The following is a 26209-nucleotide window of genomic DNA, read 5'->3' as shown; positions in this document are numbered from 1 at the left end:
ACTGTCTTGATTACCATTGCTTTGTAGTAAGTTTTGCAATCAGGAAATGTAAGTCCTCCTACTTTATTCTTTTTCTCAGGCTTGTTTTGGCACTTTTGGGTTTCTTGTAATTCCATACGAAATTACAATCAACTTAATTTCTACAAAGAACTCAGCTGGGATTCTGTTAGAGAATTGCATCGAATTTGTAGATCAGTTTTGGAAATATTGCCAAGGCAATGTTAGATATCTCTGGAGATCAGTGAGAGGGGTGATTTGTGTGTGAATGTGTGAGTACACAGACATATTAGGAAATATTTACTGAAAATAGCTCAGCTCAGTAGTTGAGCGTCAACCTGTGAACCAGGAGGTCATGGTTCAATTCCCAGTCAGGGCACATGCCTGGGTTGCAGGCTTGATCCCTCAGTGTGGGGTGTGCAGGAGGCAGCCGGTCAATGATACTCTCTCATCATTGATGTTTCTATCTCTCTCTCTCCCTTTCCCTCCTTTTCTGAAATGAATTAAAAAAAAAAGAAGAAGAAAACAGTCTTACATTTGCTAAAAAAAAATCTTAATGTAAGTAATATACTAAAAGTTTCCTGGATTAGACAAATTGCCAGATTTTAAATGATTGAGGATAATCAGCTTCATTATATTCTAAAATGAAAAGATAGGCATATGCCTATTTGGTAGACATTTGTGGGAAATAATTTTTTTTTTTTTTGCTGTTGTTTTAATATATTTCTTTTAATGGACTATATTATTTTGCTTAAGAGGAAGGATTACTTTTTTCTTCTGAGACATTTTAGTTATTCTTTTTAAAAAATATATATTTTATTGATTTTTTTAGAGAGAGGAAAGGAGAGGGATAGAGAGTTAGAAACATTGATGAGAGAGAAACATCGATCAGCTGCCTGCTGCACACCTCCTACTGGGGATGTGCCCACAACCAAGGTACATGCCCTTGACCGGAATCGAACCTGGGACCTTTCAGTCCACAGGCTGACGCTCTATCCACTGAGCCAAACCAGTTAGGGCCATTTTAGTTATTCTTAAAGGTTCTTTTCTACTTCTGAGTTTCCTTATGTTAGGATTTATTAATAGATTTTGAAGCCATATTATAGTAACTTTATTTTCTATTAATTAAATATTAAATTCAAACTCAGATTTGAGTTATTGGAAATAAAGCATATGACTAAGACATTCTCACCAATTACATAAAGAAATCATATATATAATTTTATGTATTTTCTTAATTTTCAAAAATAACTTTATACTATATATATTGGTTTCATATATAACATTTCCTCCCCCAGATGATGGACCTAGCCAAAGTGACTCTGTTATTGAGACTGCCATGACACTACCAAGTGAATCAAGAGTCAATGTACATGCCATCATCACATTAAAAATATTAGACTATAGGTATGTAATTCATTTTTTTAAACATAACAAAATATAGGAAATTTTCAGAAATCTTTTGAAAAACTGCATTAGTATGCTTGACTTAGAATAATAGCAATTGTAAAAGCAATGATGAGATAGAAACATGTTAAAAGTTCTTAAATGAACTTAAATGCCCTTTTCTTAGGTGGTTTGTATGTATTATGCTAGAGATGAATCAATGGTTATTAATAGTAAAATGTTTATAATAAAGAACCTTTTGCTATTATGAAAAATAAAAGGGTGATTGTATTGGTTAGTAATAAAATTTTCTGACTCCAGCATCTAGAGAGGATTTTTATATTGGTACAGGGTAAGGGAGAGGGGGAGGGAGGTGTGTCTATGTTGGTAAATTAGAAATAAATGTAATTTAGTTAATGAACACCCCAAGCAGGCAAAGCTTGAAAGGTTGTATTGTGTTAATATATCTGAATGAAAGTAAAATAATGTCATAGTAACAATGTGCTCTGGTAGCACATATATTCAATCTGAAACAGTTACAATGTTGGTATGTAAACTGAGACAAAGCTAAAAAATTTTTATATATTATGGAAGGGCATTTGATTGGGGAATGAAGATATTTTATGCAAAGTTTGGGAGTGGTTGTCAAATGTTCCATCAGTACTGAAGCAACAATGATAAAAATAACCAATACTATCAAAGCTCTTGCAATGATTGGCTCGGTAACATAATGAAAATACAGAATTACACCAATACATCTATCTACACAGCCAGCTTCAATATCTTGCCTCTTTTCCTCAATGTGTCAGTAGGAACCACCTTCTCAGTAGTCAGTATCCTCCAAAAAACATCTATACAGTAATAGTAATACAGTTTTATTTGAGATAATCACTCCTACTTTTTAAAGACACAAATATCACAAAAGCATAACAAATACAACACTTAAGACTACTCTGTAGGTATTTCTTTCTTTCCATGTCCAGTGCGGCTAGAGAGCGGGTCCAGTTCCTGAGTAGGGGCGGCTGGGGATTGAGAAATAAAAGAAAGAGACAAGACAGAGAGATAGGAGGAAAAAGCTGGAACTGGGTGGGACCACCGTCCTCTTCTGGAGAGTCAGGGACAGGGACCCAGAGCCAATCCAGCGAGTTTATTTTATATCCCAAATACCAGGAAGTTTCACCAAAAGGTCAAGACAAAAGGAGATTATTTGCATTCTTGAGTAGGCCCTGAGCATTCCTAGTGCTAGGCTGGATTTAGATATCAAAACCACTTCCCCACACCACGGGCTGAAATGAAGGTCAAGCTGACAACACCATTGTCCTTTTGGTAAGGTGTGTTTCCAGGGCGTGGCTTTGCCAACGCCACTGGGTTCAGCTGACAATAATTAAGGAATGCCTATGTGCCTTCCCAGGGGGCCCTCTGCACTACACATCTTAGATCACTCAGATTCTGAATTTATTGTAATTTGTTTTCCTCAGAGACTTTAATTGGAAAAGAGTATACCATTTAAGATACAAGTTAATTCCCAATTTTAAGTTATAAATGCCTTCAAATATATTTTTAAAAATAGCATGAATCTTCAAAGTTTGATTAGAATAAATCAGTTTCCGATGACTTGAGCATTGCTGATTGAAAAGATAAAAATGCTTCATCTGCCCAGCAGAAAATGGGGCCCTTAGCAGAAAATGTAGAAGGCATAATACGTATGAAATTTAGGATGTCTTTTTTCCTATCTGTATTACAATAACTTTCTTACACAGTTCTCCCATACTGCACACATTATATTGCTTTCTTGTACATAAAGTCATTCAGTAGACATTCTATCGATGATGCTTTTAAGTGGATGATGTATTAAGCATTAAAAATTGTAAAAGAACTTAAAAATAATGGCTAATTATAACATCAACAAATTGTTAAATGTCAGCAGTCTATAGTTTCATTTAAGATTAAACTTATATTTTATTAAAAATCTTACTGTAAAATTTAATTTTACTGAAAAGGAAATTTATATTTACATTTTTAAAAGAGCTGGCATAAATAACAATTAATAGCTCTTTAGATTCTAATTTCAAAGAACTGAGGTTCAGGGAAGGTGAATGATAAAGCTCCTTAATGGTAGAACCAGGAATTGTTTATTCTAAGGCCACTACCCTGTCTACCTTGTAACATGCTAAAGGAGAGATAAATTGGTTTAGGTTATGAGAACACTAGTTTAGTACAGTATTGAACATTTAAGAATGATTCTTATCTTGCAGTTAAATATATACCTAAAGAAAGTTGACAGATAGCCTGTATTAAGGAGCAAAAACAGTTTTTAAAATTACAGATTTAGTTCTACTCTGAGGTAGAGGAATCCATTTACTGAATTACTAGCTATTTACTATATGACTTCTAAACATTAGACTCTGAAGATATATCTCTATTTTTATTAACATTGAGTATATGAATGCTCAGAAGGTACATTGTGTTGTGACACAGTATGTTGTCTGAATTCCTGACAGTTAACATTTTGTGGGTTGGCAGGTTTTTGTGGCATTCTTTACAGAACTAAATTATCAACTACCTTAAAAAATTGTCTTATAAAATCTTCAAAGTTCTTTAAAAGTGAAAAGTAATAATCATATTTTTCTGGACTTCTCAAAGTTAAACATTTTTCATTTAGCGATAAACAAACAACCTTGATTCCTGATGAAGTGTTTGATGCAGTAAAAAGCAATTTTATCACTTCTATTAACTTCAGTAAGAATCAGCTATGTGAAATTCCAAAAAGGTAAGAACTGTTCATGATGCCATTTCTATTAAGTTGTTACTCATTCTAAGTTTTGTTTCATCTTTGTTGCAAAAATATTTATTTTTTATAGTTTTTAAATTTGAAAGTATATATAAAATTTCTTGCATTAATAATACCTAAGGGATTTAGCAAAATTTATTTAAATATTTCCTGAGATACTTTTACTGTTTGTTATGAGAGGTGTATATATGTAGATTTTTTTTCTAAAACTGTGTTTCTTTTTTTACATTTTAAACTTGGAGACTAGATATCAGAATTATTAAAAGTATTAAATTACTTTTTCCCACATAATGAAAAATACATAAGGAAGTTTTAAGAGACTATCCAAAGCCAGGTTCATGTAGATAAATAGGAATTTTCATTTGGGGCTTTATATTAATGGATTGCCAACCCACTGAATTTTTCCACTGATAGCAAAAATAAAATTGACTGAATCCTGTTAATATTTTTCTCCCAGAAAAAGGATTCTTCCAAATATTAGAAGTCTTTCTCATTATATTTTGTTTAAAACATCTTTTTTATGTAAATTATAGCAGAATTTTAGGTTTTGAGAAAAAAATTAGTTTAACGTTGAACTTTTACAAATGAATGTTCTCTTGCAATTAACTATATACCCAAAGAAAGGTGACAGATAACTTTGCAATTAAGACAACAATATGGGAGGCAGGATTAGTCAGTGTTAAAGAACTGGGACAATATAGTTGATTGCTTATATCTATATCCCAGATCTACCAGCTGTGTGGCTTTGGACAGGTTAACTAGCTGCTCTTACTAGTAGCTTTCTCACCTGTCAAGTAGAGATAATAATTTATTATTACCTACTAGAGGCCTGGTGCACAGATTCGTGCACCGGTGGGTCCCTCGGCCTGGCCTGTGGGGATTGGGCCGAAACCGGCTCTCCGACATCTCCCAAGGGGTCCAGGATTGGAAGAGGGCACAGGCCAGGCTGAGGGACCCCACTGGTGCATGATTAGGGCTGGGGGGGGACCTCAGAGGGCTCCAAGGCATGTCTGGCTCATCTCGCCCAGTCCTGATCAGCTGGACCTCAGCAGCAAGCGAACCTACCGGTCAGAGCGTCTGCCCCCTGGTGGTCAGTGCGTATTATAGCGACTGGTTGAATGGTCAGACACTTAGCATATTAGGCTTTTTTAAAAAATATATTTTATTGATTTTTTTTTTTTTTTTTACAGAGAGGAAGGGAGAGGGATAGAGAGTGAGAAACATCAATGAGAAACATCAGCTGCCTCCTGCACACTCCCTACTGGGTATGTGCCCGCAACCAGGGTACATGCCCTTGACCAGAATCGAATCTGGGACCTTTGAGTCCGCAGGCTGACACTCTATCCACTGAGCCAAACCAGTTGGGGCGCATATTAGGCTTTTATATATATAGATATTAATAGCTATTTGTAAGAATCAAATGGCATAATCCACATAAAGCATTTAACCAGTGCCTAGCATGTAGCAAGTACTTAAGTACTTTTTAAAAAAGAAGAACAAGTGATATATTTGGAAAATAGAATGACTTTCATCTGATTGCAAAAAAATTTTTTTTTGATTTTTAAAAATTTTAAAAAGTTCAACAAACTATAACTTACTTTACAGAGCATAGTTTGAAATTGTAAATCTTGAAAGATGATAACTAAGAGTTTCCACTGCAAAGGGAGATTTAGTTCATTTCCTCATTCTCTCTTACTTTAAGGGCTCAGAAGATATTTGATAGAGTAGTTAAACATTGATATTTGCTGTCAGATAGGATAAGATTGTCTTGGGGATCCTGGTTCAACCAAGCTAATTGGGGAAAAAGATGAATGGAGTTAAAAGACTTTACCTTATTGCTTACTTCCTTATTTTATCTCACAATCTGGTTATGCAAAACAATGTTATTCTGTTACCACAGTTATTTTATCATAATTTTCACTGTTTAGAAGGCCAAAGAAGAATACAGTGAAGACGTACCTTGCTGGAGAGAGTTTCTGAGCCACTTTCTCTCTTTCTTAAATTTTTATTTCACATGTTACAGTTTTCACCATATTATTATCTGATTGTAAAAATAATATTTATTCATAAAATTTTATACTAAATGAAGGGAGAGATTGCTAATAGTTCAATCACTGATTTATTAACTAATGGCATATTTTATTTCAAGCTATTCTCCATTTATAATTATACGAGGGGCCCAATGCACGAAATTTGTGCAAGTGGCTTGGCCCCCGCTGCCACGGTGGTGGCCTCGGCCCCCGCCCCTCGCCACTGTGGCCAGGGGCCTCTGCTTCGGCCCCTGCCTGCTGTGGCGGCCGCCTCTGCCTTGGACCCCGCCACTGCGGCTTCTTCCAGAAGGTCGTCTGGAAGGACATCCAGAAGGACATCTGATCTAATTAGCATATTACGTTTTTATTATTATAGATTACAATTTGTATCTTGACTGGTTTATTTTTCCTAAATAATTCACTATGTTGTAAACTACTTTAAAAATAGATCCAGCCCTAGCCGGTTTGGCTCCGTGGCTAGAGCGTTGGCTTGTGACTGAAAGGTCCCAGGTTCGATTCCGGTCCAGGGTACATGTCCGTGTTATGGGCTTGATCCCCAGTAGGGGTTGTGTAGGAAGCAACCAGTAAATAATTCTCTCTCATCATGGATATTTCTATCTCTCTCTACCTTTCCCTTCCTCTTTGAAATCAATAAAAATACATTTAAAAAATAAAATAAAATAAAAATAGATGCAGAGTCCTAGCCATTTTGGCTCAGTGGCTAGAACCTCGCTCAGCCCAAGGACTGAAGGTGCGGGTTCAATTCCATTCAAGGGCATGTACCTGGGTTTCAGTCTCGATCCCAACCTGGGTTGGGGCACATGCAGGAGGCAGCCAATCTATCAGTGTTTCTCTCTGTCTCTCCCCCTCCCTTCCACTTTCTTTAAAAGTCAATGGGAAAATACCTTTGGGTGAGGATTAACAACAACAACATAGACCCATAGACATGGAAGCATGGAATGTACTGACAAATGCCAGAGGGAAAGTGGGGAGTGGAAGGGGCAGCATGAGGAAATTAACCAAAGAATTTATATGCATATATGCATAACCCATGGACACAGAATATAGTGCATTAGTCCTCGTGGGGGCGGGTAGGTGCAGGGTTGAGGGGGTCATTGGGAGGGAAAAGGGGACATATACTTTCAACAATAAAGATTAAATACAGAAAAATTTATCTATATATTATAAAGTTGGTTATGGCAATAAATAAAACATTTCTTTAGGCCAGATTTCTAGATGACTTACTAAATCGAAGAGTATGGCTATCTATAAATATCCAAACTCATTGTATCTTTCATTGTATCTTCTTTAGCACAGTATTTGATATTCTTTGTTTATTGCTAATACAGACAAAAATGATTTATAGTCAATAGTTTAATTCATTTCTTGGCTAACCATATATAGCATTTCATGTTTTTATAGTTAAACTAGAGGCCCAGTGCACGGATTCATGCACCAATAGGGTCCCTCAGCCTGGTCTACGCCCTCTCGCAATCCGGGACCCCTTGGGGGATGTCAGAGAGCCGGTTTCAGCCCGACCCCCACAGGCCAGTTTGAGGGACCCCACCGATGCACCAGTCCGTGCACCAGGCCTCTAGTATGCATATAAAATCTTTGGTTAATCTCTTTCCCTCTTCCCCCTTCCCCCCTTCCCTCTGAGAGTCATCAGTCTGTTCCATGTTTCCATGCCTGTGGTTTCTGCTCCTGCATTGAGCGTCTGCCCCCTGGTAGTCAGTGCACATCATAACTACTGGCTGGTCGGACAGTAGGACAGTTGCTTAGACTTTTATATATATAGATTAATAGCATACTTTTAAACTACTTAGCTTGATTAGGCTTACTTAGAAACTAGTGGCCCAGTGCACGAAATTTGTGCACATTAAAAGGGGATTAATTAGAGGAAATAATTTAATATTGCTATTTGCCCTTTCTCTATAATAGAAGTGTTAGAGATGAAAGAAAATTAGTAAAATGTATATGAAAACCTTCCTCCTGTCAGAGTCTGGGGCACACCACAAGACCCAGAGTCAAGTCCCCGCCCACCCACATGCACTTCAAAATCGCGTGAGACCCAGACTCAGCCAGCCCCCGCCCCCATTGGGCTAGATCCAGACCTGGCCAGTCCCACCCTTGTCAAGCCCTGCCGGGCAGGGGACGTAGCCTCAGGTCCCCTGGCCTGGTGGCAGGACAGGGACATGGCCTGAAGTCCCCCAGCCCAGACTGGGGTGGGGGGTGTGCCTTGAGATCCTTCGTCAAGCCCCGCCAGGTGGGGGGCATGGCCTGAGGTCCCCCGTCAAGTCTCGCCAGGCAGGGGCGTGCAGCTTCAGGTCCCCCGTCAAGCTGGGCTGGGCGGGGGGCGTGGCCTGAGTTCCCCCGACCCAGCACTGGGGGTGCACCTTGAGGTCCCCTGTCAAGCCCTGCTGGGTGGGGAGCATGGCCTGAGGTCCCCTGTCAAGCTTAGCCAGGCAGGGGGCACAGCCTCAGGTCCCCTGGCCCAGTGCTGGGGCGGGGGGCATGGCCTGAGGTCCCCCAGTCTGGCGCTGGGGTGGGGGGAGTAGCCTGAGGTCCCCTAGCTCAGCACCAGGACAGGAAGCGCACCTTGAGGTCCCCCATCAAGCTCCGCCGAGCGGGGGGTGTGGCCTCAGGTCCCCTGGCCTGGCTCTGGGGCGGGGGTTGTGCCCTGAGGTCCCCGGGCCGGGTTCCAAGGCGGGAGGTGCGGCCTGAGGTCCCCTGTCAAGCCCAGCTAGGCAGGGTGGCGCATCCTCAGGTCCCCTGACCCGGTGCTGGGTGGGGGGCACGGCCTGAGGTCCCCCGTCAAGCCCTGATGGGCGGGGGGTGCGGTCTGAGGTCCCCTGGCCTGGTGCCAGGGTGGGGGCCGCGGCCTGAAGTCCCCTGTCAAGCCCCACCTGGTGGGGGGTGCGGCCTGAGGTCCCCCAGCCTGGCACTGGGGTGAGGGGAGCAGCCTGAGGTCCCCTAGCCCAGTACCAGGACAGGAAGCGCACCTTGAGGTCCCCCGTCAAGCCCCTCCAGGTGGGGGTCATGGCCTCAGGTCCCCTGGTCTGGCGCCAGGGCAGGGTGTGTGGCCTGAGGTCCCCCAGCCTGAGGTCCCCTGTCAAGCCCTGCTGGGTGGGGGATTCGGCCTGATGTCCCTTGTCAAGCCCTGCGGGGGCGGGGGAGGGCGTAGCCTCAGGTCCCTGCTGATTGCTCATTAAGGCTCCTTATGAGAACTTGGCTTCAGCTGTGGGTGCAGCCATCTTGGTGGCGGAGTGATGTTCAATTAGCAAATTCCCTCTTTATTAGATAGGATGTTCAGTTCTTCCTTGTTAAGTCTTTGACTTAAGTTGCTTAGTAGTGACACTTATCAAACCTAGGAATTAACTTAATTTTTCTTGCAGTCATGATTAAATGTAATGAAAGGATAACAAATACTATACTATACTTTTAAAATGTGGATATATAATATTTAAAAAACATTTTGAAGTACCCAGATGGTGTTATATAATGCACTCTAAAAAGAAAACTACTGTGTTATAGAATATATGGCTAACCATTTATTTTATGGGTTCAAATCATTACCAAATTGCCTAGATTTGACTTTTCTTCTTTGTCCATAATTGGTTTAAATATAAAATAAAGGCTCTGTTAAGCTTCATCATACATTTAAGGATAAGTAGAAATTCCGGGACAGATAATATTAAGGCTGTTTTTAAAAACGATTTTTATCAGTTACAATCCAAGCTGATTAAAATTTTTATGAGGAAAGTAAAATTTACAGAAGATCTTAATTAGCAGAAATAATACAGGATTTTTTCCCCTCTATGGTCTTCTTATAGTTTGAGTGCTAACATTTAAAAATTATTTTTGTTTCAGGATTATAGAACTGAAGGAAATGGTTTCTGATGTCAATCTTGGTTTTAATAAGCTTTCCTTTATATCTTTGGAATTCTGTATGCTTCAGAAATTGAGTTTTTTAGATCTCAGGTATGTATTGATACTATTCTTCACTTTTTCCATTATAACTTGTCTTTGAGTTTTGCCTAACTTTTGCCCTATCCCTCATATTTTCCTAAGTAAGTCTGGAAATTGGTCTTTAGTTTATTAGTAATATTTTAGGATAACTAAAATATAGCATTTAGGAAATATTTTAATCAGTTATCTATCATTGGTAGGCAATTTACAAGTTAGGTTACATGACAAAATTATTTTAGATATTGGAAAATATTAACACATTTTTTAGATTCTTGTTTATGCAAAATTACAAATAATATGTGGAAAGTATTTGCTTCACATGGTTTCTTTTCTGGAAGTAAATAACATCAAACTGTCAATCCTGTACTGGCATACCAGCTAGCTGGCATGGCTTCTCTCTTTCTTTCTCTCTCTTTATAAAAAAAAAAATATATTTTTATTGATTTTGCAGAGGAAGAGAAAGGGAGAGAGAGATAGACACATCAGTGATGGGAGAGAATCATTTACCAGCTGCTTCCTGCACACCCCCTACTAGGGATCAACCCACAACTTGGGCATGTGCCCTTGACTGAAATCGAACTGGGGACCCTTTAGTCCGCAGGCTGATGCTGTATCCACTGAACCAAACCAGCTAGGGCTAGCGTGGCTTCTCTTAAAAAAAAACTATTTGGTTCCAAAATATTATATTACACATACATGCCAGAAATAATGAAAAGGAACACTATGAGTGGCAACAAAAAGAAAAGAAACTAAGGTTCTGCAGATGTAGTAGGAAGTTTAATTATGTTCAAAGTTGACATGACAGGATCAGAAGTATCACAGTTCTCTGAAGGTAATAATATATGTCTCTGGGTTAGATAACCATTTATTTGCATGGGCTTTAAAACTATATGTCTACTACCTAGGCTTTCTACTGCTCATATTGTTACTAGGAGTGTTTTTTAGTTTAAGTCTAGCTCCTCTTGTTCTGCTCAAACAGTAGTCAAATAACAATAAATTAAGTTATATCTGTTTTTTACTTATGGGATGAAAGCAAATCTACTTTGCTCCTACTAAATGTAGATTAGTTTCTATTTTCAGGTGGCAGCATTTGCAAAACAGTGTAAATCATATTTTAGTTCAGTATTAACAGAGTAAAGAGGGTGAATTCATGTCCACATTGCTGTTGTATTTATTTCTTTTTGTCCATTCTTCAGTGGTGTGTGTATGTCTGAATGCCTTTTTCTGTAACCATATCCAGAGGTTTCTAATTAAGTGACTAAAATATGCTTTTATGTCTAATATCAGTAGGTATAAGACTTTCTAGGAAAAGGATAGAAATGAGCAGTAGGTTATATTCAGTACAACTTAATAAAGACAATAACTGGAGAAAAGAAAAAAAACATAGGTTGAACTGTAACTATTACGTTTGACTTCTGAATGTAAAGAAATAATTTAGAGGAAATTATTCAATTGTAATATGTAGCCATCAGGTTGGATATAATTTTTTCACAGATATTTTCTATTTTAGGTATATAGCCTCTATAATCCTACCTTTTTATTAACCTTCCTTCTAACATTGTTTCCAGATCCTTCCAGCAGTAAATGAGATTCTGTTTTCTGCCATGGTTCATCATAAGATCTAAAAAAAAAACAATGCACTGTGCAAGTTTAAATTCTAAACTTAAGAGTAGAAATGGACTTGCATAATACCTATGCAGTAGAAAGTTCCACATATCTAAATGTGTAGAATCTCTCTACTTTCCTTTGTCAATTTTTTTATATAATATTTTAAAAAATTTTCAGTAGAATTTCATGTCTGTATGCAAGATATCTGTGTATTAACACCAATCAAATACCTGTAGTAGCAAAGAATGTGGTATTTACAGGCATGATCTAAAGGGCCCTGTTCTGGAGAAGTATTGCTGAACTCAGTTTGAAGGAGATAAGGGGTTAGTTAACAGTGTTTGTCCTGTTAAATCAATTGTTAAAGCGTTGATTATATTATTATTGGGATGAATATTGGTATTAGAGTTTGGCACAGTAATCAAATACTTGAGGTCGCCAACTGATTTAGCATTCTCAGGACTCAGCCTTAAGCAGATCAGATCAAAGACTGATAAGAAGAGCTGTGTATTTTTTGTGTGTGATCAACACTAATTATAAATTGAAGCTGAACAAAATTTTTTTGTAAATCATCTTTTTCTTCCTAATTTAGAAACAATTTTTTAAATTCTTTGCCTGAAGAAATGGAATCGTTGATAAGACTACAGACAATCAATCTTTCCTTTAATAGGTAAGAGAAAGAACTGACAAATCTGTGACTAACGATTATTCTATGGAAAAATTGTAGGTTTAATCAGAGAATACAACTAAAAGAGCAAACAAAAAAGGCCCTATATTTTTACTTCATTTAAATATCCAGGTTTATTTTCACTTAGTTCTACTTAGAATTTAAAGTGTTGTTGCTTTCTTAGAATTTTCACCACTGATATGTAGTAGATTTTTTGTTCCTTTTAATCATTTTAATAATTATAATTGCTATATTGGAAGCATTGCGCACAGACAAAGGTGTTTCCTGAGATTACCTGAAGATAAAGAAGTAGCATTGAAACTGAGACTTAGGAAAAATAGGCAGACATTTGCCAGATACACACGGGTAAGGCACCCCAGGTAGAGCAAGTAGCATGTGCTAAGGCACACAGATATGAGAACATGCTGTGTTTGGGGCACTTCAAGAAGTTTAATATGGCTCTAACCATAAAGTATGGAGCTAGAGGAGTGAAGGTAACAAATGAAGTTGGGCATGTAAGCAGTAAAAACCCCTCAAGAGCTTTTTATCTCAAATGAAACTTAGATTTAATTCTTTTAACACTATAAAACTACCGCTAATTATTAAGAACTAGAGGCACAGTGCATGAATTTGTGCACCAGAAGGGTCCCTCGGCCTGGCCTACAGGATTGGGCTGAAACCAGCTCTCCGACATCCCCCGAGGGGTCCCGGATTGCAAGAGGGTGCAGGCCAGGCCAAGGGACCCCACTGGTGCACGATCAGAGCTGGGGAGGGGCATGGGAGGTTGGCCAGCTGGGGAAGGATTGCGGGAGGGCTCCAGGATGTGTCTGGCCCGTCTCACTCAGTCCTGATCAGCCGGACCCCAGCAGCAAGCTAACCTACTGGTCAGAACGTCTGCCCCCTGGTGGTCAGTGCACGTCATAGTGACTGGTCGACCAGTCAACTGTCTGCCCCCTGGTGGTCAGTACATGTCATAGCGAGCAGTATTACACTTTGATTGGTTGAATGGATGACCGGACGACCGGACACTTAGCATATTAAGCCTTTATTATATAGGATAGCTAATACTTACTGGGAGCTTATTATCTTCTGACACTGGACTAAATATTTTTACGTGTATTTCTCATTTAATGCTCACAAAAGGCTGACGTAGGTTCTGTTATTATGTCCATTTAAAAAATTGAGGATATATGGGAATAGAGAGATCATACCTCAACATAATAAAAGCCATATATGACAAACCTACAGCCAACATCATACTCAATGGGCAAAAACTTAAATCATTTCGCCTAAGAACAGGAATGAGACAGGGATGCCCACTTTCACCACTCCTGTTCGACATAGTTCTGTAAGTGCTAGCCATAGCAATTAGACAAGAAGAAGAAATAAAAGGTATCCAAATTGGAAAAGAAGATGTAAAATTATCATTATTCGCAGATGACATGATACCATACATAGAAAACCCTAAAGACTCCATCAAAAAATTATTAGACTTAATAAATGAATTCGGCAATGTAGCAGGATACAAAATTAACGCCAAGAAATCTATGGCATTTTTATACACCAGTAGTGAACTTACAGAAAGAGAGACTAAAAAAACAATCCCGTTTGCCATCGTACCAAAAAAATTAAGTGATGCAGGAATAAACTGAACTAAGGAGGTAAAATACCTGTACTTGGAAAACTACAGGACATTGAAAAAAGAGATAGAGGAAGACATAAACAGATGGAAGAACATACCATGTTCATGGATTGGTAGAATCAACATCATTAAAATGTCCATACTACCCAAAGCAATCTATAGATTCAATGCACTCCCCATTAAAATACCAATGGCATATTTCACAGACCTAGAAAAAACTCTCCAAAAATTCATCTGGAATAAAAAAAAGACCCCAAATAGCTCAGCAATCCTGAGAAAGAAGAACAATGTAGGTGGGTTCTCAATACCAGATATCAAGCTGTATTACAAAAACACTGTTCTCAAAACTGCCTAGTACCAGCACAAGAACAGATATATAGATCAATGGAATAGAGAACCCAGAAATCGACCCAAACCACTATGCTCAATTAATATTTGACAAAGGAGACAAGAACATACAATGGAGTCAAGACAGTCTCTTCAGTAAATGGTGTTGAGAAATTGGACAGATACATGCAAAAAAAATGAAACTAGACCACCAACTTACACCATACACAAAAATAAACTCAAAATGGATAAAGGACTTAAACATAAGATGGGAAACCATAAAAATACTAGAGGAATCCACAGGCAGCAAAATCTCAGACAGATGCCGAAGCGGTATCTTCACCAATACAGCTCCTAGGGCAATGGAAACTAAAGAGAAAATAAACAAATGGGACTACATCAAAATAAAAAGCTGCTGTACAGCAAAATAAACCACCAACAAAACAAGAAAGCCCACTGCATGGGAGAACATATTTGCCAATGTTATCACCGATAAGGGTTTATTCTCCAGCATTTACAGAGAACTCATATAACTTAACAAAAGGAAGATAAACAATCCAATCAAAAAATGGGCAACAGACCTAAATAGATACTTTACTAAAGAGGATATAAGGCCAAGAGACATATGAAAACATGCTCAAAGTCACTAATTATCCGAGAGATGCAAATCAAAATGACAATGAGGTACCATCTCACACCTGTCAGAATGGCTATCATCAACAAATCAACAAATGACAAGTGCTGGTGAGGGTGCGGAGAAAAAGGAACCCTCATACACTGCTGGTGGGAATGCAAACTGGTATAGCCACTGTAGAGAACAGTATGGAGTTTGCTCAAAAAACTAAAAATGGAACTCCCATTTGACCCAGTGATCCCACTTCTAGGAATATATCCCAAGAAACTAGAAGCACCAATCCAAAAGGATATATGCTCCCCTATGTTCATAGCGGCACAATTTACCATAGATAAGATTTGGAACAGCCTAAATGCCCATCAGCAGATGAGAGGATTAAAAAACTGGTACATCTACACAATGGAATACTACACTACAGTAAAAAAGAAGAAATTCTTACCATTTGCATCAGCATAGATGGAACTGGAGAGCATTATGCTAAGCAGAATAAGCCAGTCACAGAAAGATAAATATCACATGATCTCACTCATTTGTGGAATACAATGAACAATATAAACTGTTGAACAAAAACAGATCCAGAGACAGAGAAGCAACGATCAGACCGTCAAACCTCAGAGGGAAGAAGGTAGAGGAGGGTGGGGGTAAGGGGGAGAGATCAACCAAAGGACTTGTATGCATGCATATAATAAGCCTAACCAATGGACTCAGACACCAGGGGGGTGAGGGCATGAGTTGGGGGGTTGAGGGGGGGGGCAATGTGGTGATAAGGACACATGTAATACCTTAATAAAAAAAATATTGAGGATTAGGAGCTAACTCACCTAACATTCACATAGATAGTAAATGATAGAGCTGGCATATGAAATCAGGTGGTTTGACTTCAGAAGTTGGGCTCTTAACAATGTCATATTGCTTTCTGTGATGAAAGTTGATTTTGGTAACAATTTAATTTAAATATTAATAGCTAACATTTACTATATTTCAGCTACTATCTGAAGGTCTTCAAATATATTCATTTAATCCTGATAATCCTATATAATAAAAGGCTAATATGCAAATTGTCCCTTCCACCAGGAGTTCGACCAGGGGGTGGGGCCAGCCTGCCAACTGTCTGTGGCCCCTCCCCCTGCCAGCCCCGCCCCTGATCTGCCCCTCCCCCCCCCGATCGGGGATGGGACCAGCCGGCCAAACTCTTGCGTCCCCTCCCCCCAGTTGGCCTGGCCTGATCCACCCCTATTGGGGTGGGCCGGCCAGACCCCACCTGTGTACAAATTCGTGCACCAGGCCTCTAGTGAGTATATAAGTTTCATACTATTATTATTCCTCATTGACATAGTGATGTTAAAATGCTGCCTGTTTAAAGTTTTGTTCTGTCTGCTCCATTATTTTTGCTTTCTCATGGGTAAGTTATACTACTGTTGTCATTATTTTAAAATGTATGCACTTCTCAGACCTATTAATTTTTATTTGTGAATTGAATTATCATTTCTCTCTTGAATTGTCTGTTATCAGTTGAATTGTCAAGTAATGTCTTTGGAGAAGTGGCAAAAATTAACCCTAACTTCTGTGTTAACAGTTGAGCCATGTCATTTTTTTTTTCCTTTAAAGTGTGCAATTATTGATTTATAGTATATTCACAGATATGGACACCATCATTACAACCAATATTTTTATTGCCTTAAGAAGAAACTCTTGTACACTTTAGCTGCCACCCTCTTATATCCCCTTCTGCCCCTTCTCAGTACTAAGCAACAATTAATCTATTTTCTGTCTTTAGATTTGCCTATTCCAGACATTTTATATAAATAGAACTATATGTGGTCTTCTGTGACTGCTTTGTTTCCCATAGCATAATGTCTTCAAGATTCATTCAAATTTTAGCATGCATTGGTAATGCATTTCTTTTTATTGCAAAGTAACATTTTTTATATGGATGTACCACATTTTATTTACCCATCAGTTGATGGATATTTGCATTGTTTTCAACTTTTTGGTTCTTATTGTTAATGATGCTATAGACATTTATGAACAAGCTTTTGAATGGACATATCTTTTCACTTCTTTTGGGTATATTCCTGGGAGTAGAATTGCTGGCTTATATGGTAAATCTGTGCTTAACTGTTGGAGGAACTGCCAGACTCTTCCAAGGTGGCAGCACCATTTACAGTCCCACCAGCATTGTATGATTTCTTCACATCCTCTGATTTCTCCCCATCTCTACCAATTCTTATTTGATTTTTTTATTTTAGCCATCTAATGTTATTTGACTTTTTAAAAAATATATTTTATTGATTTCAGAGAGGAAGGGAAAGGGACAGAGAGATAGAAGCATCAATGATGAGAGAGAATCTTAATCAGCTGCCTCCTACACACCCCCCACTGGGGATCTAGCCTGAAATCCAGGCATGTGCCCAGACCCAGAATTGAACCGTGACCTTCTGGTTCATAGGTCAATGCTCAACCACTGAGATACACTGGCTGGGCTAAAGTGGTATCTTATTGAAGTTTTGATTCACATTCCTATGATTTCTAATGATGCCAAGCATCTTTTCATGTCCTTATCGATCATCCTATATAATAAAAGCCTAATATGCTAAGTGTCTGGTTGTCCAGTCATCCGTTTAACCAATCAAAGCATAATATGCTAATGATATGCTAAGGCCGCTCAACTGATTGCTGTGACGTGCACTGACCCCCAGAGGGCAGACAGTTGACCGGTCGACCAGTCGCTATGATGTGCACTGACTACCAGGGGGCGACGCTCTGACCAGTAGGTTAACTTGCTGCTGGGGTCTGGCTGATCAGGACTGAGTGAGACGGGCCAGACACACCCTGGAGTCCTCCTGCGGTCCTTACCTGGCTGGCTAATCTCCTGTGTTCCTCCCCGGCCCTGATCGTGCACCAGTGGGGTCCCTTGGCCTGGACTACGCCCTCTCACAATCCAGGACCCCTTGGGGAATGTTGGAGAGCCGGTTTCAGCCTGATCCCACAGGCCAGGCCAAGGGACCCCACTGGTGCATGAATTTGTGTACCGGGCCTCTAGTTTGTATATATTCTTTAGAGACCTGCCTATTCAGATCCTTTCTCCAATTGTCAGTTGGGTTGTCCTTTTATTATTGAGTTGTAAGTGTTCTTTATATATTTTAGATACAAATCCCTTATTGGATATATGACTTACAATATTTTCTTCTATTTTGTGGGTTATTTTTTCATTTTCCTGATAGTGTCCTTTGAAGCACAAAGGTTTTAATTTTGGTGAGGTTGTTTATTTACCTTTTGTTGTTTGTGCTTTTGGTGTTATATCTAAGAATCCATTGTCAAATCTAAGGTCATAAAGACTTAATCCCTGTTTTCTTTAGAGTTTTATAGTCTTAGCCCTTACATTTAGGTCTTGAATCCATTTAGAGTTAATTTTTGTATATGATGAGAGGTAAGGGTACAACTTGTCTTTTTGCATGTGAGCCACGCCTTTTCATGGGTTGGTGGGAAAGAAGAAGAGGAGGGACTACTTGGAGGCAGTTTGGTTGGTCTGTACTCCTAGGTATTAACTCCCAGTCCTCTGGAAATACAGAGCTGCCTTGAGTTTACCCTTTACTATTGCATTTTTTTTTTTTTTTATATCGAGGCAGCAAAGGAAGGGCAATATAGGGAAGTGAAAGGCCACAGCTGTAAAGTTCTACAGCCCATCCTTATCTTTTCTAATCCATTTTATGAGATGCAGTTTGGCTCACACTATCCTAGCCTCTGTCCCCCAAGAGACACTCGAGGATTTTGTATTAATTGTTCTGAGAGCCATTAGTTTTCTTATCTCTTTTGTGGCATCTTCAGCCTTGCTTTGGAAGAGGAAGCTGCCAGCCTATGCTAGTTTGTCATCTTTTCAAGAACCAAAAATGCACTCATTTTTGAAACTTTAGTCAAAGCAAAATAGGAACCTTAAATTTTTACTTAATATTGGCAGTAATTCTGTTTCATAATAAAAGTGAACTAAGGAAGAATACCTACACAGAGACATTTTATGTAAAGAATCTCAGGAAGATTTCATTGTCTCCTGAATGTGAAGAGGAAAACATTGGAGAATTTACTCTAAACTTTTGTTTGATTTTATACAATAAAAAAAACTGTTCCAAATCTCTCCACTTAACATGTATTTCAAGGTTTCCAAAATTAGTTCATTTTCTTTATTTTCTGGGTAAATTTGAACATAGGACTTGAACCAATTATAAAATAACTTACACTAAAGAAAACTTTATCTCGATACGAAACTTAAGATCGTTGTTTGAAGGAATGATTTTGCCTCTGATTCCAATATATTTAGGTGTGCTGTTCATCTTTAAATAGGTTCAAAATACTACCTGAAGTTCTGTATCGCATCTCCACACTTGAAACAATTTTAATTAGTAACAATCAGGTTGGATCTGTGAACCCTGAAAAATTGAAGATAATGGAGAATCTGGTCACATTGGACCTTCAAAATAATGACCTCCTACAAATTCCACCAGAGCTTGGTAATTGTGTGAACTTAAGGTAACTACTCCATTCTACTAAGATTTTCCATTTATTTGCTTGCTTTGTTGAAGTGTCTGGGTTTTTGTTTGTTTGTTCTGTTGCGGTACTCTACCAGGAGAGTTGAAATAAAAATGTAATGTCCTGTTAAAAATAATAGGTAACAAACCCAGAATCCCAATTCTGTTTTCCAGATTTTACCAAATTTATTTTTGAGTTTTGTTTATGTGGTATTATATATGTGTAGATAAATTGATTGTTTCTAGTGATACTTTTCTCATCACTCAGTGTAACCTGAAACGAATGTGTAAAATGTCAGGGGAATAAATTTAGCTGTGCACATGGGGTTTTTCAAAATCTGAGTACAGATTATCACCATTTATTTCAAATGGTCTTCATGCTGTGGGTCATGGTCTTCCTCACTCTCTGTGTTCGCTGTCACCTTAGTCTTCAATGCTTTTACCCTGCTTTTATTAATAATCAACCTAAATATCATATTTGAAAACCTTCCTTATTCTTCAGGCAGAATTAGTCACTTCTCTAATTTTCCATCCTGCTTAGTTTAGACTCATTTATACCATTTCTTTGTCCTCCTTTAGAAAAGAGTTGTTCCAGTGCCTGGAACATAGAAAGCACCCAATAATGCTTGTTAAGTGACTATACAGGGAGTTGGAGATGTCAACAGAAAGCTAAGTAGTGAAGCAGAATATGTCAGAAGTAATATAATTATTGAAAACTGCACATGATGGTTTGACATATTTTACTTTGCTCAGGCAGCTCTGGCATCTGCTCTGGTAGCCCTTATTAGTGCATTATAGGAGGCAAGTACAGTTGATTCTCCTTACAGTTGTATTCTATAAAGTTTCTGTAAATATCAAATTAGTGAATCCTGAACTGTTACTCCTAGGGGAAGTACAAGAGGTAGGTTCTTTTGAGCCTCTGGTCATGACATTTTCATTCAGTACATTACCCCTTTTTTAATGTGTTTGTATTAAGACACCTTATTTAATATTGTTAATTTATTAACATTGAACTATGGCCAAACAGCTCTATAATACATACCTGAATGAAACTTACTTAATATGTATTTTTTCTGTAAGGCACCTGGCAGTCTTCTTTTAAGAAAACTAGAGAGTACTTTAGCACTACACTTGCAGGCCACTTTAAACAGTGAATAAGGACAAAAATGAAAAAAGATGCCACATGAAATAGACCAGGGATAGGACACTTGTTTACAGAATGAGAGCTGAAACAAGAAGGCAGTGTCACATGCTCAACTTCAGCGGAGAATGTGCCCATCCAACAACTCAAATTTTTTGCTGTTCTTTGTGTGTCAAAAAATGGCTTTCAAAGTGCCAGCTGCGTTCATTTTTGGGTTGCAAATAAGTTTTAGTGAGTAGGCAAATTAGCAAATACTGAGGATTGGCTGTAATTAACTTCTTTTTCTATAAATTAAGAAAGTCAGTCTTTAAATGAATTCCCAAGGCACATAGAAGTATTTGAAGATTTAATTTAGATCTGCTGTATATAGTGTGGTGTGATTCCTTTGACTTTTGTTTACACAAACACTCAAGTTATTGAAAATTAATATAAAAGTTTTTTTATCTCATAAGTTAAGGTATTTCATTAATTATTAAAGAAACCAATTAACAAGCCCTTAAATCTTAAATTGGAACCTCATTTCAGAACATGTAAATAGATTTTTATGTGTGTATCTTATCTGATCAAGCGGGGGAGAGGGCAGACATGTCAATGTTTCCCAGGGCGGAGGGGGATATTTTGGTTACTAGACCTTGGTATGAGTACTTGTATGCTCATTCCATACTTGTGTAAATACAGGGTGGGGCAAAAGTAGTTTTAAAGTTGTTTGTATGGAAAGTAATGCAATAATTAATAATAATAATACAGGAATAAACTGTGTTTCACGTACTCACAACTGTAAACCTACCCTGTATAATTCAACCTTTTAGTATGTGGTCATTATAAGATTGAGAAAAGGATGGGTTAAATGATGGTTCAGATGACAACTCCTCTCAATAATAGCTGTAGGATCTTGGACAAGTCTTTCTTACCTCCCTGAACTTGTATTTCCTTATCTCTAAAAGAGGAATATTAATGCGACCTACATTATAGGTTGTTAAGATAACTGAGTGAATCAATGAATTTAAATTACTTAGCAGAGGTCCTTTCATGTAAGTATTGTTAATGTTGTCTTGGTTATTGTTGTAGTTATAATTCCAACTATTTAAATGGTTAGATTTGAAAGAGACAAATAAAAAAACTACACAAATCTTATTTATAATATTATAAATGAAATTAGAAGAAAAGCTTCCCTAATGGACAGTGTTAAAGTTCTTATTTCTCTCTTTTGCTTAGAACATTACTGCTAGATGGAAATCCATTCCGTGTTCCGCGACCAGCCATATTAATGAAAGGAACAGCCGCTATTCTGGAATATTTGAGAGACCGAATTCCTACATAAATTGGAGTTGTTTTATAATCTTGGTCATGCTAATTCTTAGAATTCTTACATTGATAATGAATGTTTTTCTAAGGTGTTGTGTACATTTGTAACGGTGATAACAGTGTTCTGAGTGTTTTGCACAAGATTTATCCTACTCATTTTCATTCCATTGTAACAGAAAACAGTTTCTTCAAAAGTGAATTTTTATTTAATGAAGTTTAATATTTTTATAATGACAAAGTGTTTTTGTAGAAGTTGGTTTTTCCCCCCATTTCTGTTTTTGTTACATATCATGTGACCAATTGACTTGAGTATGACCATCCAATTTCTTTTGTTTAATATAAAATTGACTTGAATTTTATTCAATGTTGTTCTTTGACATTTAAAAATAAGACTTTATTACTGGTAGGACTTTTGTGATGTGGTTGGTTTCAATATAAGTTTTACATTAACATGCACTGTATTGTTTTTGTTTTAATCTAGTTGAAATGTCTTTAGCCTTTTCCCCATGTCTTAGGAAATCATTTTGTCATGATTTCTAATGTCACAGAAATGCTACACAAGATATAGTTATAGTTGGAGAAAATAGTAAGTGTTGTTGTAGTTACTCTCACCATTTTGAATTTAAAAGTTGACAAGGTTTTTAAAAATGATGTTTTACTATTAAGCTTCCATAAAATAATCTGGTACTTCTAGATGCAAGAAATTTAAAGAGATTGGATCTGCATATTTTTCCTTCAGAGTGTTAGCAGTTTAAAGGTACTTTTTCTTTTTTTTTTCTAAATATTGAAGAACTGATTTTATTCTATAGATATTAGAAACAGGACATTACCAATAATGTATACTGCATAGAAATCTTGAAATGTGCTTTGTTTAAATACTTACTAATCAAGTATTTGTATACATCTATTTTGTTGGTGTGTTTTAATCCATACTTGTATATTTTTTTTCCAGGGCCTTAATTTTAAAATTCGCTTGTAATCTTCATAAGATTAAACTTGTAATCAGGCAGTAATTTTCTAAAAGGGAAGTTGTGATAGGTGAACTTCATTTAATAAATATCAAATATAAACATTTTTATTTACATCAGAAATATCAGAAGTAGGCTAGGCTGATCAGTCATTATAAAACTTACCATATGATTCCATTAAGTAGCCAATCAATAGAATGTATATTAACTTACATAGATAGATGGGTGGATAGATAGGTAGGTAGGTAAGTAGGCAGATAGATAGATAGCTTTTGTATGATCGAGGCATGCTTATATGAAAAAGTCAATTGCTACTAAAGATAAATAGTACATGTTCATAATAAAAGTTACATTTTCAAATGTTAATTACAATGTTTGTGTTTTTGGTTTAAAACAAACATGCTTTTTTCATATTATAACTTTGGTTGACTAAGAAAAATCTGCTTTGACATTAAACAAAAGACACTTTACAATAAGGTGACATTTTATTATTTATACAATAAGGAGACTTTTATGTTATTCAAAACACTTTTTAAATACTGAAAAAGTTGAGTACACCAAAGCCGAAAAATGGCTCTGCTATACACTGCACAGCATTATTTTAGTCCCTGTATTTTTATCTGTACAGAAAGCATCTTCAAAATGCATTCTAATCACATTGTACACCTTTGCCAATTAGTGTCAATACATAAAATAAAACTGCAGAATACAGCTTGCATTTGCAAATTAACTGACCAAGTAATTTCACTGATTCAGTAAATTTAAAATATAGATTCATAGGACTTCTTTGCACATAAAATGAAAGCAGCTTTCAAGGTTGTTAGGTTCTCACACTGCAAAAAAAAACCCCATTAAGTACATTCACAGTCTATGTTAATAAAGTAGTAAATGTCTTCATTCAGTTTTATTTACATCAATCTGTAGTTCAACTAAAAAGTACTGTTAATTGTGGTACTGTAGTTCTTTTAACACATACAAAAATGACAATTTTTATATATAATTTAAGCTCAAAATCACAATTATCTCAAAATATTAATTACAATACAGCCATTTCAATTAAACATGTTGTGATTTATTTTTTTATAAAATGGTAAAATTTTTTACTAAAGTAAGCAATTAGTTTTGAATTGGCTAGAGTTCACCCATGTAGAAAACCTTAAATGTTAAGAGGTGTTTCCTGCCCCCTCCCACTCGAATTTGTATACAGCCACCTAGGCTAGCAAAGAGACAGAAAAGGCCCCAATTTATAAAGATTAAGCCTCTTTTGCTATACTGATGTGGCTTGTTTCTTCCATAAAAGCTTTACAAGGGGAGTGTCAATAAACTATGCAGTGAAATGCATGCATTAATATACAATATGTTTATGTAAAATGTTAGTATTTACTAGTGCATGTTAAAATGTTCACAAAGACTGCAAAAGAAGTCATAAATAAAGAAGCACTTATAAAGATCTATCAACTGCAAATTGTAAACTTGAAAACTACTTGATAATACAATGGAATTTCTGTGAAAACAAATCCCAATTCAAGGTCTTTCTCTGACTAAAGGAGCTCCAGTTACTTGGCCTTAAGATGTCACTGTTGCACTGCACATATGGTAGTGAAGTCAGTTATCAAAAATAATATGAGTCTAGAGATTGTCTTAATTTTGCTAAAGTACTGGCCTAATGTTGCATCACTGTGTAGGAATTTTTCTTAAACTTACAGAAGAGTGAAATATTTCACTACCCGAATTATATGACCTCAAATGAAAATTTGTGTATGTACATGTGTTTAGCTTATGGAAAAATACTAATATAAGGAGGTGGAATTAGTACTTACTTACATAGTAATAAAAGGATTATGCCCCCAAAATAAATAAGGTCAAAAGTAATCAATTATCAAATAGTTTAGGAATGAAAGAATATTTTTCACGGCTACATAAAAAAATTCAGACACCCTAAAACCCTTTTACTTACAATTCTTTCAATTAAAAACCTATCACTATCTTTGTTTAGAATTGCTGCTGTTAATATTTCTTCTCTGAATAGAAAGAGACCATAGTTCATATTATGGTTTACCTTTATACAACTGGGTGTGTGTTGAGGGGAGGAGGGGTACCCTTGCATGGCTATAAAATGGGAAAAATTAAAGTACTTGCAAACTACTTTTGCAAGGTTATTTGAGATGGTCTTTGAAATTTACAAATAGAATTCAATAGATTTGCCTCTGAATTTCAAATAGGAAAAAATTTATCCTTCATATGAAGACAATGTCATGTTAAGCTTCCTTTAGTCTCTTCTATACACTGAGGACAAAGAGAAACTTGATTAGCTCTTGGGACAAAAATATCTGGTTTATCTATCACTTATTTTTCTCTTCATTCCAAACAGAAAATAAGGCTTTCCAGGAAGAAAATGTAGTTGAGGATGTTAAAGGAAAATGCTCAAAATTATAAAGCAGTATTAAAACATTTATTGCATTCCATTGACACTAGGTGTCATCAAAGCTAAAACCAAATTTCCTAGAGTAAAACTTAGCATACAACATTCATTACAGCCCTGAACGGGTGCCTTTTCCACATTCAAGACCAATAAGGCTCCTCTGAGTGGAAAGACTCTACAAATATTGAAAATAAAATTTATTTCAGCACCACATTGTGAAAATAAATTACCATCCCAACAAATATGAGAACTGCTTTGTGTTCTATCTGCCTGAGAGTTTCATCTTGGTTTTCTTACAGACTTCCAAAAAATTACGTAAGATTTCCTGACTAAGAGAAGGTTCTTTAGTAGAGTGATGGGAAAGGGGAAGAGGGATGGAAAGATACAAAGAAATATAATGTGATTTCTTTTGTCCATCAAATGCTTTCCTTAATTTAGCTTTCATAAAGATTAGTTGACCTGAATACTTGGGCATTATTTAACCTCATTACCTGTGCAAAACAAATGCACAAAGAAAAACACCTATGTACGTGTGTCTCTATAGAGACACAAAACCTGAGTCACAATAAAAAGTTTTTAATATAAGAAATCTTTTCTTAATGTAGGAAAATAACCTTTAAAGGGCCAAAAATATCTTTGTACAATATAATTAGCTAACTAAAACTTCAATGTGCTTAAGTATCACATATTTTATAAGACCTAACAAAAAGGGAATAATTTACATTTGATAATTTTCTTAACTATAACTGATACCCCCATTTTTATTTCTAACATCTATGTTCATTCCCTTGAATTCATTAAC

General features: G+C 36.9%; 1 protein-coding gene across 5 annotated transcripts in view; it reads left to right on the top strand.

Annotated features, from left to right (window-relative positions):
• Positions 1-23456, top strand: part of LRRC40 (leucine rich repeat containing 40) — a 62994-nt gene extending 39538 nt beyond the window's left edge. For 4 of the 5 annotated variants that reach the window (XM_080658309.1, XM_080658308.1, XM_080658310.1 and 1 more), the window contains 6 exons: positions 1296-1404; positions 4046-4153; positions 10075-10185; positions 12371-12448; positions 19387-19572; positions 21928-23356. In XM_080658309.1, the coding sequence (XP_080514435.1) occupies positions 1296-1404; positions 4046-4153; positions 10075-10185; positions 12371-12448; positions 19387-19572; positions 21928-22033 (698 nt within the window). In that variant the 3' untranslated portion in view covers positions 22034-23356. Of the gene's footprint in view, positions 1-1295; positions 1405-4045; positions 4154-10074; positions 10186-12370; positions 12449-19386; positions 19573-21927 lie in introns of all 5 variants that reach the window. The other variant, XM_080658306.1, reaches the window with a different exon arrangement.
• The last annotated feature ends 2753 nt before the right edge of the window (positions 23457-26209 follow it).

The sequence above is a fragment of the Plecotus auritus genome (assembly GCF_963455305.1).
Source record: "Plecotus auritus genome assembly, chromosome: 2".
Lineage (NCBI taxonomy): Eukaryota > Metazoa > Chordata > Mammalia > Chiroptera > Vespertilionidae > Plecotus > Plecotus auritus.
The sequence above is the reverse complement of the archived record's forward strand: the minus strand, read 5'-3'. Positions and strand labels throughout refer to the sequence as shown.